The sequence below is a fragment of the Triticum urartu genome, chromosome 5A (genome assembly GCF_056163025.1).
Source record: "Triticum urartu cultivar PI428250 chromosome 5A, HENAU_Tu73, whole genome shotgun sequence".
Lineage (NCBI taxonomy): Eukaryota > Viridiplantae > Streptophyta > Magnoliopsida > Poales > Poaceae > Triticum > Triticum urartu.
This window is the reverse complement of record NC_141877.1, coordinates 396,200,981-396,218,918: the sequence shown is the minus strand read 5'-3', so window position 1 is coordinate 396,218,918 and position 17,938 is coordinate 396,200,981. Positions and strand designations below refer to the sequence as shown.

The window sequence follows — 17,938 nt, the reverse complement described above, 5'->3', positions numbered from 1 at the left end:
TCATAATTATTGCCAATTTATGTTTATTGTATTATATCATTTCCGCAATTTATATCCCCCAATATAAGTCATAGAAACTTTAAAACAAACAAACAAAGAAAACAAAACAGAATCTGACAAAAACAGGACCGTACGTAAAGATCTAATTTTTGGTCATACTTACCTAATCCAACAATTCTGAAAAATTAAGTAAACGTCGACAATTTGTATAGCACTACTGTGTAAAAATTTCAGCAATTGATCATGTTCCAGTACAGAATGAAAATTTAAATACTAGACGCAAAAGTTTCTGTTTCTGCACAGAACCAAATAAACAAGCATCCAAATCACGTGAGGCTGAATGTTACTCAGGCCACAAATAGCCCAAGTTACCGTCGGTCATTAACACACCGAAAGATGCACCGGGCTGGAATTGGCCCAACTCTGGAACGGGCCGTTAAGAGGCCAAAAACACACAAGGCCGTAGTTTGGCCCGTATATATGGCGAACTGTTAATGGACCGGAACTGCCGATGGGCCATGCGCAAGGAGGCCGTTAGTGGGCCGGCTCACTAACTTTTCTTTAAATTTTGTGGGCCTCTGTTTGGGCTGGCCTTTTTAAGTAAATGGACCATTGTTGGGCCCTGCCATGTGTCTCCTTTTCAGTGGCATGTATCGTACGTTGGATGTGCGACATCTGTCGCAACATAAAGCAGACACGTGGTTTAGTAGGCAAATGAGAAATTGATACGCGGAAAATCGCCATTGGCCGGGGTTGTTAACGGGTATCAGATCCAAAACCGACACCCGATAGCTTGATAGCGACCCGTTACGATGGCTGCCCCATGTCGGTTACCCTTGATGAAATCACTTTCATGATGTGCCATTTATAATCATGGAAGTGTACACTTTCGCGATGAAAAATGAATTATTTTTATGGAACACTTCCACGACAACGCATGTATGACTATATTGATTCTGTCATAAAGTCATCATGGATGTACATGCATGACAGAAAACATGACCTATTATAACAAACACATATTATCAAGAAAGTGTTTTTTTGTAGTAGAGGGACACAAGATTTAGCATGAAAACCCCCTCCAACACGAGTCAAGAAAGTGTTTTTTGTAGTGGAGGGACACAAGATTTAGCGTGAAAACCCCCTCCAACACGAAGGAGAAAAAATCACAGGTGCCAGCAAATGAAACTTCACTATATCGAGAGATGTTACAAATCCCAAGGATTTACATCTGATCAATGTATCCTATGCGGCGGCTTACAAAGAATATATGTAGTAGAGGCAACCTAGGTCGATACTGATCCATACCTCACACGCATGGGGGAAGGGGGTGTCACAACCCCCAAGAGTCCCTGGCAAAGGGCAGGCCAATATGGGTTAACTTCAGACTCCGCTCCGCTACGGCCCAAGCCTCTCCGTGACGGGCCTCCGCTTGGCTCCGTTAGAAGTTATAGCCTTTATACTATATATATGAATTTAGATCACAACTTAAGAAAAAAGACGAAGCCATCATAAGAGAATCGTTATTTGCTTGCGATCTACATAAGTGAAGAGAGGAAGATGTAGCCTAGCCCACATATCTCTCTTCCTAACAGATGTCGAATAAGGCGGCTTCTTCAAGTCCTCGAACTCTCGGCCATCTGATCTGCTTCTTGCAACAATTTCACCCGTCTGAGTTTCAATGCTCGCATGAAAACCTAGTAAAGGAGAAATGTCGGTGCTTTGTGTTGCCTACGGTCAAGCAGAGCTAGCCCTGAAACTACAGACCATTCCTCCGAGGCCAACTTTTGATTGTTTTAGGTACTTGCTTTGTCCTGGTTTATTGGATTTCATTAAAAAAATCAAAAATTGACCATATTTTAACTAGTAAAATATCATTCGCAAAAATAATAAAATATAAACTGGATAGCAAGTCAAAAAATGTACCCTAGAAAACCTCTTTTGTCAAATACAAATCCAGTAGTATACTTTATGTAGAAGATATAAGATAGTATTTTATTGATCGATACTAAATATATAGTAGAGATGACCTAGGTCGATACTAAATACTCCCTATGTAAAGAAATATAAGATTTTTATTGATCTAAAATTTTATATTTCTTTACGTAGTGTATAAGAGAAAAAGGAAAATACTACGTGAGGTTAAACGAGCCACGCTCATGCAGACCACAAACCATGCACGTCCTATATTTCTTTGTGGTGTCTAGGAATTGTTGTGTTATAGAGGAGTACTCAAATTCTTACCCTCTTGATCAAAGAACACTGGAGTACTATACTTTTAACAATTCCCATAGAATGTCACTGGCCGTGTATGTGCAGACAGACATAACAATTACAAAGTCATCAACAGAACGAATTGAACAGAACCTAGCTAGCTCTCCTTTTTGGCGTAACTTAGCTTAGCTATTTTTAGCTCCACGAAGAAACAAATTGAATCATGAGTCCTAATTGCACGCATGCATGCATTGCACGCACGTGTACGTGTAGCCACTCTACAACTCATCTCCTTCCTCCCGTGGTCTCCCTGGCCACTGCCCTGGCCCACAGCTTGAGCTTCTCCTTGACGTCGTCGTCGTAGCTCCGCGGCTTCCCGCCACGACGGAGGCGCGCTTCCTCCTCCCGCCGCGACGCCATGATCATGCCCACCGGCACGACCTCCTCCAGGAACGCCTCGAAGGCGCGCAGGTGCTCCGGCGGCGTGGCGGCGTCGTCGTCCTCGACGTGGTCGGGCTCGGAGCAGCACGCCGCCGCCGGCATGCAGCGGCGTGCGCCGGCCATGGCCAGCGCCTCGACGGACGGCCCGCCCTTGCTCGCCGCCGCCCCAAGCGTACGGCCGTGCTGCTTGTTCTCTTCCTCGGTGGCGCACATCGTCTTAGTCTTAGTAGTAGCAACCGCCGCTGCACTCCGTTGCTCTGGTCGGTCGTCTATCGGAACTGTATATAGGTTCGGATAATAAAGGTGCATGCTAAGAATGCAAGCTCCGTATTTATACGCAGCTTGCTAGGCATTGCTCGATCATGCACGGCCGGTGGTCAAATCATCCGTTGGTCTGGAGTGTTGGAATTGTATGAGGGGATCGGGGTACGGAGATGGCACACTCTTCTGCGCACCGTATCCGGGCATCACGGGTGCGAGCTTGGAACGGATTCGTGGAGCTAGGTACGTATAACAGAGCCGATCCGGGTCACGCGTACGTACAACCGAATGCAAGAAGATGGAGCTAGGTAGCTTGCGCGCACGTACGCACGCACGCACGCGTGCGGCGTGGCTGTTTCCGTATCCGGACGTGGTTCATGTGAGCTCGCCCCATCGACCAAGACCGGCCTTGCTCGCGCGCTCTGACCAACATATGCGTCAATTTGTCTGTCCGGTAGTCGTCTTTGGTGCATGGTCACGCTTGATTTCATGCATGCGTGCATGCGTGCGTACGTGTATGTATACGTCTCCATATTTTTTGTCGGGCAGGTGTCAGATCGGACGTATACTAGTACTGGTCTCGGAGCTTGCACGGGCGAGCCTTGACTTGACTTGCACTTGCACGTGTGAGAACCGATGGAAGGGTCTTTTGGATATCAAGGCGTACGTGCAGTTCATCCATGAGACGCGACAGTTTGGATACGGTACTCGAGTAGATCCTCCTGTGGCTAAGAGCAGCTGCACGTATAGGGGTACTACTAGCAGCTAGCAGCGTTTTCTTTTTTCGAGGAGAAGAAAGAAAGGCGATCTCGCCTCGTGCCGCCAGGGCCGCCTTCCTTCGCCGTCGTCCTCCAGCGGCTCCCCTCTGCTGACGACTTCGGTCGTCGGTGGTGAGGGGGGCCGCCGGATCCGCGCGTGTGGATTGATTTAGGCATTAGTTTTTTAGGATTTTGGGTTGTTCATCGTCATGGCTTCGGCTGTGGTGATGGCGGCGCCGACTAATAAATCTTCAGATCCTTTCCCGACGAAGCGATCTGCTTTTGGGGTGGATTTGGAAACCAGACTGTTCAAGCGAGGATGGTGCGGCAGCGGCGGCATCCTCGTAGTGGACCTGTGTCCTCGGGCTCCGCTGTTGCGATGACGTTTGCTCCAGCGCCGGCGTGGAGCTTGGGAGGTAGTCCAGGAGCGGATGCAGATTGTGGTCTGCATCGACGACATCTGGAAGATGGGGGATCTGGGTTCGTGGTTCGTGGCAGGCAGGTATGGTTTCCTCCTCCAACGTCTTAGTTGGGGGTGCCAGATCTGGAGTTCAATGGCGTGTCCGGGGTATTGCCCCGGTCTGATTCGTTCAACGGCAATGATTTCGCCTTTATTGATGAGCCACCTTGAAGGTCCGCAAAGCTGCATATCAGCGATGGAGCCGCGTCAAGCTCGGGTGTGGAGGTGACCCGTCATTTTCTCTTTTGGTGGCTGCTATGGTGGTGCCAGAGACAGGTGACGGTCGTTGGTGTCAAGCTCAGAGGATTCTTTAGTCTTATTTGTAATTTTACTTCTTGGCTGGTGTTTCTGTGTGCAAAGGCTAGCGTTCTGCTGTCTTTTCAGTTTTGTCAGGTCGGTATGTACGTGACTTGTACTATGACCCTTACGATATAAATGACACGTATTACCATGAAAAAAAAGTATAGGGGTACTACTACGATCGTGTGAACGCAGGCTGGATCCTGTAGCTGGCTAGGAGTACTAGTTGTCGCAACTTGCATGCATCCTCTTCGGCTAGCAGTAACTGACTATAGCAGCTGCACGTACATGCTGCGTGTGAACACAAGATGGGGTTTTGACTTTGGCTCACCGGTGCAAAAAGGTAACCACAAATATCTATTGACCGATCTGACAGATGGATGTTTTACCCGGATCTGGTGCAGATGGTATACGTGTCTTATGCCAAGCATTACAGTTGACATCCTCCTATATCCTGCATATCGAATGCTGAAAATGCGCATACGGTATCGTTTGCGAGTATATTCCTACGAGGTATTAGTAGTAAAATTATCGAGCTAGCAAGCCGCATGAAAACACTCGCGCTTACTAGTTTCTACTCCCTCCGTCTCATTAATGTACATTTTTTTAAAACATCTTACATTATGAGATGAAGGAGTACCAACATACACACGAATGATAAATTCTGTCATGAAACTGGGCGACTACGACGGCCAGCGCTTGGCCTTGCGAATAACCGACTCTTCTCGGAATGTTCCATCGGATCTCCGTTCGATTTGGTCACGAGCTGCATCTCCCTAAGCAGCCACAATTCTCCGTTCGATTAGTCCTGATTATGTATTAACAAAAAAAGTGGAATTTCCATGTGGGAAACTCAGGTGCATAGAGCAACGAAGAGAAAATTAAGTGCTCGTGGTATGCCAAGTACGCAACATTCAGCGCTACAAAACCTTCTCTGTCAAAGCAACTTCAATCAGGACCAACTATCATCCTACTTCTACGTATATGGTTCAACAAGTTACAGTGAGGTTCCAATTTCACAAAGGGCGATGTATCATAACACATGTTACAGGTTTCCTTTCTGCATGAACATGGTGGGCCAGTCGGCAAATGGTTAGAGAAAAACGACAACTCATAACTGGGCAAACGCTCCGTGGATGATCGCATGAACTTCAATTAACATCCTACAATCATCAGTAACCAGCTCTTTTCCTCGTCAACATGATAGTTGAGATCCAGGGGGCCTCTACAGCTCTACTGCATACTGAAGCTACACCGCATCAACAAAACACTGGGGAGTAGAAACCACCTATCTTGGGGGCAAACTGTTACACCTCGTCTACTCCTTGACCCCCTCTCCCTCTACTTCTTTGTGCATGCCGGTTTGTTCGCCGTGCATTTCTGTGTATGTGCCTGATTGTTCATCGTACGAGTACCTGCAAATACCATATAGCACATCAGCACAGATACTGCCAGCATTCAGAGACCTGCAGCAAGGACTCAGTCATATGGTATATCAACTACGAAAATACTGCAGTTATATGATATGGATGCCGACAAGCAACTTTGTTCTATAAATGGAAAATTGCAGAGCCAGCATATCCATCACTCAGTTACATGAGATTATGGTAACAGCACGGTTTGGATCTGGTACTCGTTTCCACAAACCAGTGTGTCCTGTTCAAACTGACAAAGCTAGTTTTCCCTTACGTTCTGGATATTTCTTGTGTCAAAAGCTTTGTTGGACGCATTCTGCAGTTCTATGGTCAACTGGACATGCATCAAACTAGAAACAAAAAACAACTCGAGCTGAAATGCTCAGGGATACTGGGATGCTTGAGGTAATTAGGTATGGATGCTTCACTAGCAGTGGTCAGTGATTACTTGCCTACAATCAAGCTACTTTTCATATGGGATACACCCTTATTATATATGGGGTACATCTTTTATTACAATGGTTATAAGTGGACACATGTTACACGTAAAAAAAAAAACAGGCTAGCAATTGAGAGCAACTGGCAGTAAACCTGGAATCACGCTTATCCACTTTATCATGATGATGCAATTAGATTAACATTACAACGCAACCCAATGAAAAATCACTGTGAAATAAAACAATAAGCAATTCCTCTATAACCGAAAATGACTGCAATGAACCTCGGATCATTCCCGGATAACCAGAACTACACTAAGAAATAACAAACTCGCTACAAAGATTCAAGGATCCAATCCTAACTACCATGATCTACTCCCCTATTTGGATAACGCCCACATGAACATGATAACTTCATCCACATCATAATTATTCCACGGTATACGATTCCTCTAAGCAGGTCATACTGTAATTACCACAAGCATACTAACCAAAAGGGAACCATACTAGAAAGCAAGTTGATGCACCCACAAAAAAGTGGTCAGACACACAGAAAGAAACATTAATTGATTGTGAATGAAAGAAAAACACAAAAAGAAATACCAGGTTCCTGTAGATGCAGCGCAATAACACCCAGATGCAGCATCATAGTAATAGCCTGTGCTGCTGCTGTAATAGTAACTGCATGAAAACCAATAAGGGAGTATAATCAACGCAAGTGATGAGATCAACAGTACAACAGTCAGCTGCTAACTACATATCTCTTGCTGTAACGAAAAACTAAATTATATAATTAGAGTGTAACTGCAGCAAATTACTATAAAGTAAGATCTATAACCTACCCTGACGATGGATCGTAGACATAATCTGAGTCTGCACTTCCATTACCAACCTCTGCAAGAATAACCAAAAGAGTTGCTAACAAGTACAGACATGATTCTTGACAAAAAATAAAAGGAGAGCATGAAATTCACTGAGATAAAAGCTTACTTTCAGCACCTGAGGTTCCAGAAGCATCTTGTGGTACTGGCTCGGGATTGGAACCTGAATCTAAAGTTTTTGCATCAGAATCAGGATTGACATCAGTGTCGTCATTTTCACTGAACATGTCAAAGTTATTATCATCATCATTTGCTATAGCAGTTGTCGCAGAGGTATTGGCAGCTGAAGGACCACTGTCCATCTCCAGTAAGGACGTGGTAGTCGGGCCACTCTCTGTGGCGTCTGCAAATATATCTTCTTCAACTTCTGGTATGCCAAGTCGGGCACGTGCTAGACGTTCATAACCCTCTGCAAAACGCAAAATGATGGAAACATGTAATCAGGTGCGATCCCCATTGAGACAATATTAAGGAATAATTTACAATAAGCATAAAAAAGCACAATGCTCTACAGCTACAAGACTATTCATAAAAGTAGCAAATATCCGCATGGATTTAGACCAACAGGCTCTATCTGCTTCTTATCATTTTCTACCATCACCTTTTGTAAGCTGGGTAGATTCTTAGTTCATCTACCGGTGGGTCATCTTTTGAATGGGGAAAATATATTGTGTGTTTGTTTAATGAGCCATCATGTTAGCTTGACTAAGTTATGTCAACACTCATTTTGTATGGACAATGGTGCTAGCTCCAGAATAGGTGATAGCAGTAGCACGAACCATCTAAAGTACTTCTATTCATTCAAGCGGGTGAATGGATTCAAATGGGTGGTAAGTATTCGGGGCTGTTTGGATGACTACCAATAGTTGCCTTACCAAAATATTGGTCACGCACGACCTTTTTGGCCTCCACTTGGATCACGACCAATTTTGGCTCGCCCCAGCGCGCCCGCATCAATTTTTTCCAAATCGCGGGCGAAACGGCGGCGCGGAAATCAGCCGCCAAAAAATTGGCAGCATCAAGTCGCGCGCGAACTGAGCGCCGAGTATAGAAGGTAGGCAGCGAAATTTCCTCGTCGGTTCCTTCACTTTCCTCTTCTCATCCCAGGCAAACACACAGGAGCGAGCGGAGGGCAAGATCTGCAGCTATCACCAAGGCCGCTGGATTCCTGCGACAGTACGAGCTTCTCCGGCCGCCGCTGGCGTTGCTCCGTCTCTCATTCTCATCTCTCAATCCAACCACGGTCAGCAGCTCACATCCCCTTCAATCCCACCCCGATCCCCTTTTCTCTTGGCATGATTTGCTTCAATCTGACCTTTTTAATTGGTGATATGCTGCACGTACGTATATACTTGCTAGATCTAAGTACTTGCCTACCAAATCCATGCCCTTTGCCCCTGCTCCCAGTCTTAGATCTCCATATGCAGCATCTGTGAAGTCTTGAAAAGGCAGCCAAGGCACTAGAAATTAGGACATGAGAAGGATATTTGACACAGAGCTAGTTATGAGTCCATACGACCTCTGTTTTTAGAACATTGTTGTTGTCCATAAATTTCTTAGAAGCCGGCTGGACATATATGATTAATTGTTGATTGGGACTTATTATCTCTGTCTCTTATTTCTGGTTCACAAATAGTCAAGCACATATCTGTATTTTTTGTTAATGATTTAGGTGGATCTTTTTATAAGTTACTCATCGGTATTATTAGTTATAAGCAGCTCTGATTTTGTACAATGTAAATATGATTTAGATCATTCATATTAATGTACTTACTATATTGATTCAGATGGACTTGGATCAGCAAAGATATTATTATCTCACCATGTTGTGGCAGAGAACTCTGTATGTCATTGTTCTTCTCTTGGCTCTTTGGTATAGAAACAGAGATGATAGAAAATTTAGAAGTGGAGGAAGAAAGTATGGTCCACTAGTTGAGAGAGACATCTACAGGACTAATGTCCTGGTTAGGCTAATTGACATATCCGATGCAATATGTATCAAGCAACTGCGGATGTCTCGAGCTGTGTTTTACAAGCTATGCATTAGGCTCAGGCAGAAAAAGTTGTTAAGTGATACACTACATGTTTCAGTAGAGGAACAAGTAGCAATGTTCCTATACATGATCGGTCAGCATCACACAAATTCATCCATTGGATTTTGGTTCTGGCGATCTAGTGAAACAGTGAGCAGATATTTCAATATTGTTCTTCGTGCGATGGGGGAGTTAGCTCGTGATCTCATTTACGTTAGATCAACGGACACGCACACAAAAATCACTAGCAGCCCGGACAGATTCTACCCGTATTTTGAGGTAACCCTTAGACCGTAGATTTATTACTGATTATACAAGATCGACCTAACCCAAGCTTGACATGAACTCCCCTTTCTCATATTCATAGGGATGCATAGGGGCACTAGATGGCACTCATGTTAAGGCTTGTGTTCCTGCCCACATGGTCGACAAGTTTAGGGGTCGCAAGTCATACCCCTCCCAAAATGTGCTAGCGGTTGTTGACTTCGACCTTCGATTCACATATGTTCTAGATGGTTGGGAGGGCTCTGCCCATGATTCTCTTGTGCTAAAAGATGCCCTCACACGTCCAGGGGGATTAAAAATACCCGAAGGTACATATACAACGTAACATACATGTTTGTCACTGTGTTGTGCCAACTTGACTTTAACTCACTGTTAATACAACATGACTGTAGGGAAATATTTCTTGGCTGATGCTGGGTATGCTGCGAGGCCGGGGATATTACCTCCTTATCGTGGTGTGCGCTACCACCTAAATGAATTTGCTGGAGACCGTGACCCAATTGCCCCAAAAGAATTGTTCAACCACCGCCATTCATCACTTAGGACCACAGTTGAACGGGCATTTGGGACTCTTAAGAGTCGCTTCAAGATTCTTACTCAAAGGCCCTTCATACCTATAAAATCTCAGATTAAAGTGGTAGTTGCTTGTTGTGCTTTGCACAATTGGATATTAGAAAATAGTCCAGATGATTATGTTGTGGATGAGGCGACATGGTATACCAACCTCCCTAGGAGTAGTGGGCGGGTTCGTGATCAAGAGGCTGACATACGTGAGTGGGCTGCCAAGCGAGATTTAATCGCTCAGCAAATGTGGACAGATAGAGAGAGTGCACGTGACAATGAGGCTGATGCTATCCCAGCTTAGGCCTCCTTTGGTTCATAGGATAGAAATGTTGTAGGAATAGGAAAATCATAGGAAGTGAGATGACATGCATCTCAATTCCTATAGAGAAAGAGATGTCATTTGATGCATAGGATAGGAATTTTTCCATTGAGTCTTAGCTAATGTTTTTTTCCTCCAAAATGTGAAGGATTGATTCCTATCCTATATAGGAATAGGAATCCATTCCTACAAACCAAAGGGCCTCAAAGGAAATTTTCCTATGCAAATCCTATCCTATAGAAATCCTATGACATTCCTACAAACCAAAGGAGGCCTTAGTATCTTTGATGTATTTCCATGTGATGGAACATTTGAAGGATGTACTATACCTTTGATGTATTTCCATGTGAGGGAACATTTGAAGGATGTACTGTACCTTTGATGTATTTCCATGTGAGGGAACATTTGAAGGATGTACTGTACCTTCGATGTATTTCCATGCGAGGGCAAATTGAACGATGTAGTGTTCTATTTTAATGACTTTGTGTAAATTATCGTATCCTCGTAATATTGTTTGACTTATTTCAATTTAATCTGGTCTCTCTGTCCTATTAAATAAGTTTAGTTCTGTCCTGCTATAAGTTAGATCTGTGATGCTTCATGTTCGTATGCTGACATTTTTTTGAGGGTTTTTGCTTCCAACTCACTTTCTTAATAACTACTCCCTCCGTCCCAAAATATAAGAACGTTTTTAACACTAGCATAGTGTCAAAAACGTTCTTATATTCTGGGACAGAGGGAGTAGTTGTTTGCAATGGTGACCTATCTGTAGGTCATGGGGAAGCATAAGCTCACTCTGAAGACCGAGGAGGACTCCAATCCTGGTGATAAGTACATAACCTGGACTGACGAGGCGACAAGGTTTATGCTTGAATGGTATATCGACCTTCGTAAGGACAAACCTGCAACTTTCAAGTTCAAGAAACAACACCACTTGCAATGTGCTGATGCTCTAAATGGCAAGTTTTCGCTTGGTGTCACTCAAACCCAAGTGGATCGACACTATCGTCAATGCAAGGAGAAGTGGGGCTGGGTGCGTCGTGCCATGGCCAATAGTGGCAATGGCCTAGACAGAACCACTTTCACATTCACACTTTCTGAGTCAGAAAAGCAAAGACTCAATGTAAGTTCTTATTATTTTTTTCTCTTATTTATATCATGGTCTGATCTAAAAATGAGTGGATAGCTGCTATTGTCTATATATATGTATGCTTCATATTCACTGTCTCTTGTTGTGTTTTTTTATACCTGCAACTTCTCTCATGTTTTGTGTTCATTACATCATTATTTTACTCTTTTTACCTTACCTTGTGTGCAGAAAACTGCAGTCAATTATCATACCAGACCCATTAGGTTCTTTCATCAATTGGAAGAGTTATTCTTGGATCAATCTCATGCTGATGGCTCACTCGCAGTTGACCAAACCACTGTCAATGTGGATGATGCTAGTGATGACAGCGAGGATGTGAGGGAACTTGAGGGAAATCTAATTCCAGTAGACAGTGATGAAGCTGACTCTGACACTATTGACCGTCACAGTCCTAAAGTCGACTTGGATGGCAATCCATTAAACAAGAAGCGCAAGTGTGTGTCATCATCACCTTCCAAGAAGCCAACCAAGGGCAAAGCAAACAAGAAGGGCAAGGTATCTAATGATGATATGGTAACCAGTATCAAGAAGCTAGCTGAATCCCTTGCATCCAATGCAACCTGCAGATCCTTATGCAAATCTTTGGAAGCAGATCAATGCCCTTACCATCCCAGCTAAGGATAAACTTGAGATTGTTGCCTATCTATCCAAGCCAGACCAAGATATCTTCCGTAGCTATCTTAACTATGCCGATGAAACAATTCTTCGAGAGTGGGTCATTAGCTACTTTGAGCCTCAGTTTCATGAAGGTGGCAGTGATGGATCTGCGGCTGCTCACTGAATTGCCACATGATTAGATAGAGTTTGTGGCAACCTTTTGTTTATATCGCTAGGAACGCTTTAACACCTAGTGGGAGCATGGATAACATCGTCATGCATATTTTGTCTATATACAGCGAACTTGGGTGCATCATGTACTGTTTGTATGGAGTGCATTTGGTGCATGGCTGGCTGTTATGTCCTAGATGGTATGGTAAAGTATGTGAACCTTATTTTGTCTATCATGTATCAAACAATATATGAGCTACTTAATGTATGAGTTTAGTTATGTCATTCTGAAGTTCTGGAAATGCATAGTTTGTGTGCGTACGTGTTTTGGTTAATTCAATTTTTTTTGTAGCATGTGATATGTGACTACTTGTTTACACACAAGTGTTCTTTTATTGGCTGGCATGCATTTTTCAAATTTTGAAACCAAACCAAACACATGCCAGTGAAAGGTGCCAAACATTTGGCTTCAAACCAAATGACATCCAATGGTTTTGCCAAAAAATTGGCAAGTACTAATGGCTACAATCCAAACAGCCATGACTTGCCAATTTTTTGGTCATGCCCTGGAATTGGTCATGCCAATTATTTGGTAGGGCAAGATTGGGCCCAATCCAAACAGCCCCTTCATTTCATGTATTAATTGCAGTAACACAGATGGATCTGTTTCTGTTGGAAATAGACATAACCTAAAATGTAGCATATCTATGTGACTTGCAAGCTTTTACTGAAACAATGTCACAAAACTGGCACCTGATTGGTGATGGCTGATATTAAGCATATTCGTTAAGCACACACATTTCATATAGCGTTCATTTTAACTGTCGCCTATTGAGTTTTGACTAGTAACACTAATGCAATATTGTTTTCACGTTGGGAATGGGAACATGTGGTAGTATCAAAACTGAGACATGGTGATAAGAAAAAGAAGATATGGATAAGTTAGTAATAAGGGAGGTACTAACCAGCCTCACGTACAAATGTCTCCCGATCATCTGAATATACATCTACACCAGGACAATAAAAAATGATATAAGAATGCAGATCATGAGAAGGTTATTGCCATACCGAAATGATTAATGAATGGTTTAAAAACTAACAAACTAAAAAAGTTAAACAGAAAAGGAACACATACTGTACTCCCCATTCTCCATTAGATTCATGGCAGCTTCTGTCAGCTCATCAAATATGTGCTTGGTCCCCTCAGTCATTCTTCCCCGATTGTCAGTAGCTGTACTCTTCAATCGTTTCAAAGCCTGAATTATCTGGCAGAACACCATTCAAGAAAAGATTTAACATGCATTCAACCCATGAGTGCATTATTAACAGAAAAAGGTCTCACATGGTTTCCTTTGTTTCATGATAGGTTTTGACTCATACAATGTTTTGCTACAAGTCTATAAAGATTCAACAACAATGTGACATAGCAGACATGGTTGTAAGCTGTATCCAGGTAAAAAAAAGTGTACCACATACTCTAAGGTTATAACTGTATCAGACTTTTTACTGAACATTTGGCATACAATCTGTAATAAAAGCATATGCTCCAAGAAATGCCGTGAAGCAAAAAATGCAATAGTTTCTGGATTCGTTTGTTACAAATCAAGTTTATAACCTCAGCATTGAGAGAAGATAATGCAGCACACGAGCATATCAAGAGCATGCTTCCCTCAGTCTCCAATAGACATGATAAGTACAAACAGCATTGTGCGTTACAGACATGCAGTGCAATTCGATTGATTATCCATACAGCAAGGATGTAAGGGCAAAAAGTAACACACTGCCAGGTTTATGTCACCAAGCACCTTGAGACTACGGTTAAACTAATTCACTAAATCATTTCTCTAGTGATGTTGCCGGTAAGCCAAGAATACAACAAGGGAACCTTGTGCCCCTCTTGTAACTATCACAATGTTAAAGTTAAAGCTATACAGAAGCTGCAATTGAACATACCGTTTCTGCTGGTTCAAGCATGTTTGCTATTCTCCTTTTTATCTTTCCAATATCATCAGAAGAAAGGTCCTGGAACTCCTCTTCTTTGTCTTTTTTCTTTTGAACCTTTCCAGCAAATTTGGTGTCTACTTCAACATTATCCAACCAGGCATCCTGTACAAAACAGGTGATTGCGTCACCAAATTACAGATTGTAACTCCATGCGCAACATCCAAGACGATAAACATAAAATAGACCATACCTTCATATCGTTGCCTCTTGCAAACTCCACAAAATTCCCATTTTCATCAAAGTATCCTTCTTCCCTCTCTTGCTCCAAGTTAAAAGGTTCTATCTCAATACCATCATCGATAAAGTTGGCGTCGTCCTGTTGAACATCAAAGTCTGTGTTATCTGACAATGATAGCAAAGTGGTTAGCTTCAAACTTATGCCTAATAATCATACTACCAATGATAAGCAGGGCAAAGTGCAGGTATAAATATATTATCATGCTTAGAAGTCAAAATATGAAAAAGGCTAAGTAAAAGTCATGATCACAGGATTTTATACAACAGCCAAGCAATATGAAAGAGCAGCTATGTAATATTTCAGTCGTAAGTTGAAAAGCATAGTAAAATAATCAAGTTCATTTTTTACCAAAACAATGTAAAAAAAACTGCATCCTTCCCTGCATAGAACGTGCTAAGATGTGAGCAATATGCATCGTAAGAAACACTAAGGGCACGTACAACGCGACGCTAAGGACGGACGCTAGGGATCCTAATCTCGGATGTTTCACTCATTGGGAGAATTTTTCCTGGCGCCTGCTAGCTAGCGCTGCCAAGTCTGGCAGCAGGCGCTCTAGTTGACATGGGCTGATTTTAAGTGAGAGACTTAGCGCCCCATAACATCTCAGCGTTGGAAAGTCAGGCTCTTACGCAAACGCTAGGAAGCATTTTTTAATTTTTAATCCTTAAACATCTATACAAGCGCCTATGCAATGGATATGCCCTAATCCTTTAACATAGGCCCATGGCTTCAACATGAACCAAACAAATGCCCAACTAATAATTTATGTAATCTAACCATAGATACTAAACCAATTGGTAGAGGCCTGGTCTATGCCACTAGTTTTTCTGTTTGGTGTTTGATCACCGGATGTTTTGCTAGACCAGTGGCCATACATAAACGCAAACACCTCCTCTATTTTTATCTTTAGTGCCCTCAGGACTGCAATTTTCCATCAGAACCTTCACAAAAAATACAGGATCATTTGAAGTTACTGGGTAATTTCACCAAGTTGGCATGTTACCAAATAATATCCATAATGGACATAGTTTAATAGTTTAATTGGTCGCAGCCATGTGAGAAAAATGCATTTAAAAGTAGCACGACAACACAGTATAGCATCAACTAGCTCCAATTCTGCCTAGACATCATCTGGTCGCAGCCATATGGCAGCTTGTAAATTCCGACGAGACTTCATAGAAACTAGAAACTACAAGACTACAATCACTTGCATAAGAATCCTATCTATCCGATCCACATAAGAAATCAAGCCCTCTGAAGAAACTCAAGGGCAGGAATAGCACTGCATACCTTGTAGCGCATTTCGAAGCCCTTGACGTTGGCGGTGCCCTGCGCGTCGTCCCCTTCCCTGCGGTGGCGCCGTCGCGCTCGCTTCACCGCCGCGAGCTCGGGGTTCATCAGCTCGTCGATGTCCTCCGCGGCGGCGCCCCCCTCCCCGCTGCTGCCAGCGGCAGCAGGGTCGCGGTACTTGGCCTTCTTCCCCTTGGGGAACCGCACCTTGCGGTCCCTTGACAGGAGAAAAGATGGAAAACATCAGCCGAACCGGAGCGCGAAACCCTAACGCGGGGTACCGGGGAGAACGGGAGAAAACGGATAGGGGTCAGGCCGGAGGGAGGGGGTTGGGTTGACTTACCCGAGGGCGGAGCGGTCATCGTCTTCGTCCCCGGCGGCGGTCGCGGGCAGGGGGCGCTTGGTGCCGCGCTGCGGCGCCGTGGGATCCATAGGTCGGCGGCGAGCAGAAGCGGCGACGGTGACGGCAGAGCGAAGGAAGAGACCAGAAGCACGCTTGTATATTTGGGCCCTTGCCAGCTTTCTCTCTCGTGGGTTGATTTCAAATTGACCGAAGGAAAGGGCTGGGCTGGGCGGAAGTTGATTTCAGATAGGCAAAGGATTGCTAACCAAGGTTGTAGGCCGGCCTTGTCACACACCTTCCAGACGTCACGCAAAGCCCCCCGTTGCTGATTCTCAAAAGGCAAAAAAAAATAAGGCCCGTTGCTGGCCCGACACATGGTACTTACAGAGGGCTGGACCTTTTTTTAAGGGCTAGAGCGCTGGAGCTATATCTCGCTTAGAGCATCTTCAACAGGCGCGGCAAAACGTGCGCCCGCGCGGTAAAAACAGTTTTTCGCGCGCGCCGGTTGGTTCCGTGCGCTCCATCGGTGGCGGGAAGTTACCGCGCGCGGGAAGCGTTTGCGCGCGCGGGAGAAAGCGGCACGCGGCGCGGTAGATTTGGCGCGCCGCTTCACGCGCGCCTATAAAGTCCCGCGCTTCGCCACGCGCCCTTCTCCTCGCAACCTCGCCGCTTCGCCGCTTTCTGCGCCACCACCGCGCCACCATGCCGCCGCGCCGTCGGGGTGCTTCGTGCTTTCGCGGCGTCCGCGAGCGCCCCAACGGCTGGTACTCCGCCGAGATACGGTCCGGCGACGTCCGGCTCGGCCTCGGGACGTTTCGGAGCACGCGCGAGGCGGCCCGCGCGTACGACGCGGCGGCGTGGCGCTTGGAGAGGCCCCGGTCGCAGATGAATTTCCGGGACGTCTTCACGCGCGAGGAGGCGCAGCGCCTCGCCCCTCCGCCGCGTCTCATCACGGACATGGACCGTGCCGACCACTCTCGGTGGCAGCGCCGTCTCCTCGTCGCCGAAGAGGACGAGCGAGCCATGGCGGAGTGGCGCCGTCGCCACCCAGAGGACGTCGACGCCGAGCGTGCCTACTGGGCGGAGAGGACGGCAAGGCGCCGCTCGGAGCGGGTGGACCGGCGTCAGCAGAAGGCAGTGGCGAACGAGCAGTGCGACATCGTCTTCGCAGGTGGGAGGTCATTCTTCACCTCGGACGATGAACGTTGGGACGACATATGGCTCTCAACCTCGGACGACACCGACGAGAGTGATGATGGTGATGATAGCGACTTGGAGTAGTTTTCTATCTATGTATGCCGTAGTAGTTTCTATCTATCTATCGTTTTTTATCTATGTAGTTGCACCTCGGATTTTACCACTGCTTGCAAACTTCCACAATGGGGTAGTATAAGGGATCCTCGCAAATCTGAATTTATAGATTTTCTTGCTAGCATAACTGTAGGAGAATCTAGAGATATTACACAAGCTATCATAGGGAGCATTCATTTTCCTGCTATACATTATTTTGCTCTCTTTATAGGTTGATGCATTAATGGTAAAGATGAAGCATGTCACATGTGTGTCCTCGATCTCAGTATTCTTAGGACTGCTGTGTTAGGAGATAAATCTTATAATTTGGGAGCCATTGTTGCACGTAGGTTGCATCTTAATAGATTTAATGGAGATTTCTTTGGAGGAATGTATGCAACCCGCATAGCTAATTTTCTTGGTATAGCCATACGCGAAGATGATATTGAACTACCTCCTGCTTACCTAGATTTTAATGCTATGGTTC

At 44.7% G+C, this 17,938-nt stretch overlaps 3 protein-coding genes and 1 pseudogene across 4 annotated transcripts; 2 read left to right on the top strand and 2 right to left on the bottom strand.

Moving 5' to 3' along the window:
* Positions 1-2,499: 2,499 nt before the first annotated feature.
* On the bottom strand, positions 2,500-2,891 carry LOC147971569 (uncharacterized). Its single transcript, XM_087524022.1, has one exon. It carries the CDS (start codon positions 2,866-2,868, stop codon positions 2,500-2,502), a length of 369 nt encoding a protein of 122 aa, XP_087380148.1. The 5' UTR covers positions 2,869-2,891.
* A 2,386-nt stretch (positions 2,892-5,277) lies between these two features.
* On the bottom strand, positions 5,278-16,343 carry LOC125509171 (CD2-binding protein-like protein). 2 transcript variants are annotated; one of them, XM_048674079.2, is made up of 10 exons: positions 16,162-16,343; positions 15,819-16,035; positions 14,481-14,606; positions 14,240-14,392; positions 13,422-13,551; positions 13,252-13,293; positions 7,286-7,576; positions 7,129-7,180; positions 6,890-6,967; positions 5,278-5,849 (listed from the first exon to the last, which is right to left on the bottom strand). In XM_048674079.2, exons 1-10 carry the CDS (start codon positions 16,248-16,250, stop codon positions 5,753-5,755), a joined length of 1,275 nt encoding a protein of 424 aa, XP_048530036.2. In that variant the 5' UTR covers positions 16,251-16,343; the 3' UTR covers positions 5,278-5,752. The 2 variants fall into 2 exon arrangements, with proteins under 2 accessions (XP_048530036.2, XP_048530035.2); XM_048674078.2 differs by having other exon boundaries at positions 7,277-7,576; positions 16,162-16,342.
* On the top strand, positions 11,092-13,243 carry LOC147971568 (uncharacterized; annotated as a pseudogene).
* Positions 16,344-16,807: 464 nt separating the features above from the next.
* LOC125507046 (uncharacterized) lies at positions 16,808-17,442 on the top strand. The gene has a single exon (XM_048671743.2). It carries the CDS (start codon positions 16,864-16,866, stop codon positions 17,440-17,442), a length of 579 nt encoding a protein of 192 aa, XP_048527700.1. The 5' UTR covers positions 16,808-16,863.
* Positions 17,443-17,938: the final 496 nt, after the last annotated feature.

Excerpts from the sequence above, each read along its gene's own strand:
- LOC125507046 (XM_048671743.2), top strand. The coding sequence starts at position 16,864 with ATGCCGCCGCGCCGTCGGGGTGCTTCGTGCTTTCGCGGCGTCCGCGAG.
- LOC125509171 (XM_048674078.2), bottom strand. The coding sequence starts at position 16,250 with ATGGATCCCACGGCGCCGCAGCGCGGCACCAAGCGCCCCCTGCCCGCG. Across the intron at positions 14,393-14,480 it reads CAAGAGGCAACGATATGAAG|GATGCCTGGTTGGATAATGT; the intron begins GTATGGTCTATT and ends TGTTTTGTACAG. Across the intron at positions 13,552-14,239 it reads TGCTTGAACCAGCAGAAACG|ATAATTCAGGCTTTGAAACG; the intron begins GTATGTTCAATT and ends GTGTTCTGCCAG.
- LOC147971569 (XM_087524022.1), bottom strand. The coding sequence starts at position 2,868 with ATGTGCGCCACCGAGGAAGAGAACAAGCAGCACGGCCGTACGCTTGGG.